Source organism: Zeus faber (assembly GCF_960531495.2).
Source record: "Zeus faber genome assembly, chromosome: 11".
NCBI lineage: Eukaryota > Metazoa > Chordata > Actinopteri > Zeiformes > Zeidae > Zeus > Zeus faber.
In genome coordinates, this window is record NC_137205.1 from 11,689,365 (window position 1) to 11,697,408 (window position 8,044).

General features: G+C 44.8%; 1 protein-coding gene across 1 annotated transcript in view; it reads right to left on the reverse strand.

Moving 5' to 3' along the window:
* fmc1 (formation of mitochondrial complex V assembly factor 1 homolog) overlaps positions 1–5,704 on the reverse strand; it is a 6,176-nt gene extending 472 nt beyond the window's left edge. The window contains exons 1-2 of the mRNA XM_080009917.1: positions 5,564–5,704; positions 1–146 (exon numbers count right to left, since the gene is read on the reverse strand). The exon at positions 1–146 is cut by the window's left edge and continues 472 nt beyond it. Coding sequence (XP_079866043.1) covers positions 1–146; positions 5,564–5,692 — 275 coding nt within the window. The 5' untranslated portion in view covers positions 5,693–5,704. The remainder of the gene's footprint in view (positions 147–5,563) is intronic.
* Between the last annotated feature and the right edge of the window lie 2,340 nt (positions 5,705–8,044).

Genomic DNA, 8,044 nt, shown 5'->3' on the forward strand with positions numbered 1-8,044 from the left:
GCCATCTGGTCGGTGTCGCGCTCCCCCTTGCTGTGGTACAGGTTGTGCAGAGCCAGGTGGTGCCTGGTGGAGGTCAACAGACACAGGTAGGTGTGGGAGGCGTGGAGAGCCTCGTGTCGGGCGCGGCAGTGTCTCTCCCCGGTGACCTGAGGAGGAGGTGGGACGAGATAAAAGAAGAATCAAATTACAGGGCAGTTAAGTAAAACTGATGGGCTCCCTCTCTCTTGCACGCATGTACATGCCGCCCCCCCAATATAAATTGTATATAATTGTACAGACATTAATTATTAGGTTTATTTTATTAGGTTTATTCCCTACAGGATCTTACACATACGTTACTTACGTGATTTCCCAGGCAGGGTCAAATAAAGGCTGACGGGGATCGAAGGACGCCCTCCCGCAAAATCCCAGCACATCTACGGTCCAATGAGTGCACATGCATTCATGACCCTAGTGAACCACTGATGCTCTCTGAAGCATGAAGAATTAAGACTTTACCCTATTTGATACATTCACATAGTATACCCCTCACTTTGGCTGCGGAAACGGCAACCATAATAATGAAAAGTGGCTCCAGGTTGTATTCACGTTTTGTTGGGCTGCGACAGCAATAATATGGGTTTTTAAAGATTCACGTTACATTTAAATTCACACCTACCCAGTGTGTTAAAAGTAGATTTCTAACCATTTGATAGATACTGTATTCACCCCATTGGGGAAATTGACTTGTTAGAGTATAATATGCTGTAAGTGTAGTGTAGGCACACTTATAAAAAAATTACATTGACACATCCCAGCTAGCGCAGTGGAAACGGCCGCTTCTGGCTGAGTGTCCGTCACTCGGCTGAGAGGTGGCGTCGGCCGACGTAATGTGGGGCGAGTCCGGGCCGAGCTCTGTGGCGCTTGGCATTATCGCTTGCTGCTGGGTTGCGGGGAAGTGAGCTCGACTGTATTATTTGTGAATCAAGCAGATTGTAATTTCTGGCAGATGGCATCTGGATGTGTGAAAGTTGTGGTTATGTATTTAAAAATCTATTCGATTGTCTGTCAGGCGGAGGACAGGCCCTGTGGTGACGGTAAAACGGCTCTCGACTACACACTGAGGGGCAGGATTGCACAACGACGCACGGGGAGACCCCCAACGGGTGATCGCAAAAACCCTGTTGCGTGTTATGCGTACCCCGTTGGGGGTCTCCCTGTGCATAACCTCACATTATATTTTGAGTGATTAAGATACTATCCAATTATACGTCAGCTTAATAATGAAAATGTTACATCAAAGAATGTTTAAAAGCTTTATTACAGTCACCGGACAAAATCATTTGTAGTTTGTGTTTTATCTGATACTTTACAGAATTTTAATCTTCAGAGTGGAAGAAACACAACAAACTCCTCTGGTCACACTTCTTTCCTTTTTTTTGTCAGTCAGTGTGAATTACAATAATAGGAGAAAACAGATAGCTTACAAAAAATGCATATGGATAACATTTCAATGAGGAAATTATAAATAAGGGGAATCACAGATAATGTATTTTTGCATGAATCATCCGTGTCCAGACACAGCTCTCCGTGCATCCCAGTCTCAGATAACTGTGCCCCGTTCATATTCGCATTGGACAACCCAATCCAATTCAACTGACAAAATTCGGAGTCGTGTACAGTCCTCAAAATAACTAATAATAATGGGACACACAAAATAAATCCCCCGTATGTTTAATGGGCTACCCAAATTCTGCATCAAGGTTTCCCGTGGTGACAATTGCAATAAATGTAAAGACAACATAGGTTTGGTCAGAAATATAATTCTGATTAAGGGGGATCCATATGTTGTCTATAATGAGTTCACTTGCCTCAGACTATTTTGACTACATGTCGTCTAAGTTGGGAATGTTCCTTCTGTCAGACATTTCTCAAAATCTGTTGTCAAGATAGATGAAAAACTATTGAAGTATGTGTTTCTGCCACTTAAAAATTTTTTGATGTGCCTCTTCTGCATTTGGGTTAAGGTACAGAACTGGAATATACTACTCACAAAAAGTTAGGGATATTTGGCTTTCGGGTGAAATTTATGGAAAATGTAAAAACTTCATGCTACACTGATATTAAATCATGAAAGTAGGGCATTTAAGTAGAAGCGTGCAATGGTGATTTCCTCATCTCAAACAATTTATTGAAACAAAAACCAACAACAGCGGTGGGTTTACCACAACAAAAAATGTCAATGTCTCAATAACTTGTCATGTGCCCTTGAGCATCAATTACAGCTTGACAACAACGCGTCATACTGTTCACAAGTCGACTTATGGTCTGCTGAGGCATGGCCCCCCACTCTTCTTGGAGGGCGGCCCTCAGGTCATTGAGGTTCTGGGGTACAGAGTGACGAGCCTCTACACGGCAACCCAGCTGATCCCATAGGTTTTCGAAGGGATTCAGGTCTGGAGAAAGTGCAGGCCACTCCATTTGAGGTACCCCAGTCTCCAGCAGCCGTTCCCTAATGATGCCACCTCCATGAGCTGGAGCATTGTCGTCCATGAAGATTAAATTAGGCCTGTGTTGTTCATGCAGGGGCACAATGACTGGATTAATGATGTTATTCAGGTAGTATGGGCTTGTCACTGTACCATTCACAAAGTGAAGGGCAGTTCTGTATTGACTAGACACACCTGCCCACACTGTAACACCACCACCACCAAAGGTGGTCAGGTACCCTTGCAGGTCGTCTAGCACGCAGACCACGCTGATGGAAACGGTTTTGAATGGTCTGACGTGACACTTGGGTGCCTCTCACCTCCCTTAAATGTGCCTGGAGTTGAGTGGCATTCATCATCCTGTTCCGCAGGGCACTGTTCACAATGAAGCGCTCATCAGTGTGGGATGTGGCCAAAGAACGTCCACTTCTATGCCGTTCTGTGACTCTTCCAGTGTCTCTGTATCTCTGTTGCAACCTGCTGATGACACTGTGACACTCTAAGCTCAGTGGCCACTTCCCTCTGAGAACATCCTGTTTGAAGACTCGCAATGGCGAGGTACTGTTGATCAATTGTTAGGTGTCGTCTTGGTCTCATTATGTCAAAATGTGAACAGCATGATGAAGAGGACTGTTTAAATACCAATTCTAATTGAACCAGGAAATGTATTGGTCGATTCATGGATCAGACCGCTGTTGTGAATTTTGCCGTTCAGCTCCTGGTTAGAGAACAGCAAGTTGTGCAAAAAGTTCTGAAACATTGAACAGTTGGACATCTGCATTCAAAAGTTTAAAGAAGGTCAAATTAAGTTCACCTGTAAAGGTTATAGTGCATTTTAGGTTCATCCTGAAATTTCACCCGAAAGCCGAATATCCCTAACTTTTTGTGAGTAGTGTATATCCAACATACACTCACTGGCCACTTTATTAGGTACACCTTGCTAGTACCGGGTTGGACCCCCTTTTGCCTTCAGAACGGCCTTAATTCTTTGTGGCATAGATTCAACAAGGTGTTGGAAACATTCCTCAGAGATTTTGGTCCATATTGACATGATAGCATCACGTAGTTGCTACAGACCTGTCGGCTGCACATCCATTATGCCAATCTCCCGTTCCACCACATCCCAAAGGTGCTCTATTGGATTGAGATCTGGTGACTGTGGAGGCCATTGGAGTACTCGCTGTCATGTTCAAGAAACCAGTTTGAGATGATTTGAGCTTTGTGACATGGTGCATTATCCTGCTTGAAGTAGCCATCAGAAGATGGGTACACTGTGCTCATAAAGGGATGGACATGGTCAGCAACAATACTCAGGTATGCTGTGGCGTTTAAACCATGCTCAATTGGTACTAAGGGGCCCAAAGTGTGCCAAGAAAATATCCCCCACACCATTACACCACCACCACCAGCCTGAACCCTTGATACAAGGCAGGATGGATCCATACTTTCAGGTTGTTTACGCCAAATTCTGACCCTACCATCTGAATGTCGCAGGTGAAATAGAGACTCATCAGACCAGGCAACGTTTTTCCAATCTTCTATTGTCCATTTTTGGTGAGCCTGTGCAAATTGTAGCCTCAGTTTCCTGTTCTTAGCTGACAGGAGTGGCACCCGGTGTAGTCTTCTGCTGCTGTAGCCCATCTGCTTCAAGGTTCGACGTGTTGTGCATTCAGAGATGGTATTCTGCATACCTTGGTTGTAACGAGTGGTTATTTGAGTTACTGTTGCCTTTCTATTGTCTCGAACCAGTCTGCCCATTCACCTCTGACCTCTGACGTCAACAAGGCATTTTTGTCCACACAACTGCCGCTCACTGGATATTTTCTCTTTTTCCAGACCATTCTCTGTAAACCCTAGAGATGGCTGTGCGTGAAAATCCCAGTAGGTCAGCGGTTTCTGAAATACTCAGACCAGCCTGCCTGGCACCAACAACCATGCCACGTTCAAAGTCAACTAAATCCCCTTTCTTCCCCATTCTGATGCTCGGTTTAAACTTTAGCAAGTCATACTCACCATGTCTACATGCCTAAATGCAATGAGTTGCTGCCATGTGATGGGAACAAGGAGACAAGAGGTTGCCCCTGCATCTAGGGTCCATAACGGCATGTGCGACTGGCCCCCCTAAAGTTCCATGGAACGCTGCCCATCAATTAAGAGAGGAGACGTTCCCCAAGCCACATCGACCTCATGAAGTTCATGTCAGGTACAATGTAGGTGGGGTGGCCTTCTCGTGTGTCAACTGCGTCATATCTTTTTTTTTTTCTTCTGGCATCAATCTTTAAATAACTGTCAGTATCTGCAAACACGCAAAAGAGGAGGAGGGGGATGACCGTCCAGCTTCCATGAAGAGGAAAGGAAGGTATAACTGCCATTATTTTATATGATTTATTGAGAAGAAGAGGAAGGATCTCAGAGGATTTCCTAAATGTTCCCCAACTGCTGGACAAAATCACAATACCTTCTTGAGTTTAATAAGCCTGTATTTTCCACATCAGAGGCATAAATAGGGAGTTGGCGAGCGACAGTGAGGATGAGGAGGCGATGGAACGTCCAGGGATCAGTGCAAACGCACAATGATCACAACACCAGAGTGTAGGAGAGCAGCACAGAGCGTTGCCAGGTCAGGTTGTCAGGTCACCGGTCACAGTTACAGAGAGTTCAGAAGAGTCTGAGCATTTCACTCCGTCCAGTCAGAAGTGATGCGAGTGTTCCACTAGTCTTGAGCCCGACTTTGTATTTTTGTTGTCTATTCCCTTCATTTAGCAGCAGAAGGATGCTTGATGTTCTTGGGATTCAACCTAAATGAAGCTGTACTTACAAGGGTGTACTTGTGGTCAGAAGTAGCCAAAAATAGATGTAAATTGTATATTTAATATATCCAAGCACATCCATACTACAATCTCTAACACGCGGAGTATAACTTCAATTGTGAACGTTACATTTTCGCTTGCATACGCTGACGACCGTATACACTGACGACCCACATAATCGATCGCAGAGCACAAGGACGTTTCGGCTGTTCGTAGACGACAATGACACTCGATGTTTCTAGGCAGCCGTCTCCCTCTCCCTCCACCGTCAAATGCGCGACTCACCTCATTTTTACGAAAATGATCAATAACGTAACTGTAGGCCAGCGACTTCTTGTAGTTCGTCCCCTGGATGGTCCGCAACTCCTTTAATATCCCTCTGAAAACTCGAAGAGGCGATGGCAGCGCCGCCATTTTTTTTTTCTCTTGTTGTTATGGTGGCGATCGCGAGACACGCTCAATCGGTTTCCGGAGCAATCGATCGCAGAGCCGCCGCTCGCCAGCGGCTTGAATATTACGTCCAAATTTACGTTTTTCCACCAATAAAACCCCCGGATCCATCGAGGTGTTTTTATCCGCATTTGTTCCGACTCTAGCAGCAAATTTAAAACAGCCTCAGACCAACCGCAAGCACAAATAACTCGAGCCCTAGAAAATGATACAGCCGAACTGTATCGAAGTGTAATCGACATCGTTAAAACAGGTTGCGTTCCTTCTCGTTTCTTCCTCAACTTTCGCCCCCGGACACTTTACACCGCTCCAACTGCGAGTTTGAAGTAAAGAATGTCCTCATTTCGGATTTTTTTTAATTTTTAATTCATGGCGACGCAAATTTCAAAACAATATATATAAATAAGGAGTTGGATGTTAAAGTTGTTGAATAGTAACGTTCTCATATTAACGCATCTTCTGAAAATACTAGAAGTTAGTCCGAAACCCAAGGAATGTATGCAGATAGTCAATGCTGTGTAATTTAATTTAATTTAATTGTATTAAATTGTATTACATTTTATTTAATTTTATTTAATAAAAAAAAATAAAAAATGAGGAGGACCAGACCGGCAAGTTGACCCCCTCCACGTTTAAAATGCTTCCTGAAGGTAATATATTTTGCTATAATAAAATCCCCCCACACGGCAATACAGTAGAATGTGATTCAATTAATATAGAAAACAAAAAAAAAAAAAAAAAACCAAATAAAAAAAAACCAAAACTACCAGCAACATGTTATACACTTTATAGCTTTAAAAGCTGTGACTTGGCCACTTGGGAGCAGTGTTGTTTCGCCATAGAAACGGCAGCTTTAGACTGTACAGAGTATATGATCAACCTACAGGCAGTTGTTATATGACATCATAAAAATAATCACTCCCTTTCCATTCACAGGACCACTTCACAAAACATACAACGTGAAATATAAAGTGAATTGTGGAAGATCAGAAACAAGGCCTCACACTAAATATGTGCCCTCTCATATAAAATCGAAAAAAATGAAAAGAAATTTTAAATTTGTCCCTTTTGCCTTTAGACTTTGGAACACATGGCCTGCGAGTACCACCTCCCACTGCTCCCCAACCGCCTCATTTGGGTAAGAGATAAGCCAACGACCTGGCGTTCCTGGAGCAGGTATTTCAGGTATTTAATTATCACGTTCAGTGATTCGACAGGTTCAGGTAGGATTTTGGGGATGAGTTAAAAAACAAAATACACCCTAATTCCAGATTGATGTGTGTGTGTGTGTGTGTGTGTGTGTGTGTGTGTGTGTGGGTGTGTGTGTGTGTGTGCGTGTGCGTGCGTGCGTGCGTGCGTGCGAGAGAGAGACTGTCACTTAGTGTTTTGTTTTGTTCGGGATCTGAACTTGGCGTGGCGACGATTGACTCTAGGGGGAGCCAGTCTCTTATCAGTTTCACACACACCGCTTAGGTTCCTCGACATACCCCCCCCCCCCCCCACACACACACTCACACACACACAATGCACCCACACACACACACACACACACACACACACACACACACACACACACACACACACACACACACACACAGACACACACACACACGCACACACACACACACCCCCATCTTTCTCTCTCTCTCTCTCTCACTTGCTCTCAATGAATACTAATGCAGCGAGTGGGCCCACCTCCCATCCACCCAGCTCTTCTCGGGGATAGGCGGGAGAGAGAGGGAGGGAAAGAGAGAGAGAGAGAGAGAGAGAGAGAGAGAGAGAGAGAGGGAGAGAGAGAGGGAGGGAGAGAGAGTGTAATTCCAGCTCAGTATCCTTTCTCATGAGGCAGGCGTTGCTGGTCCACAAGCAGCCTCATGGCTTTTTTTTTTCCTGAGCAATATCGACGAGACCGTGCGTCGCTGCAACAATGTCTAACCTGTGCGAGTGGCGGCCAACCTCAGACCTGAGTTGAGGGGGGAAGGGGAAGGAAAAGAAAAGAAAGGACGAGCGGCTCCTCCTTTTTTTTTTCTTTCTTTTTTTTTTTTTCTGTCATCTGGATGGGAAGTCTTTTTTGGGGAGGCGGAGGAAGAGACGAAGAAGACAGCCAAAGACAGCCGGGGAGTGGGAACAACTGGCAGCTGCCAATCCCCTCCACAGAGAGACCGGGGACACCACGGAGCCCACTGGAGTATTTGCGTTTTTCTTTCGTTTTCTCTTCTTCTTCTTCCTCATCGCGCTGCTGGGAGGTGCTCTCTCCTTTCATTTGCTCGCCCTCTCCGTCCTCTGCCTCCTCATCTATTTCTCCATTTACCTGGT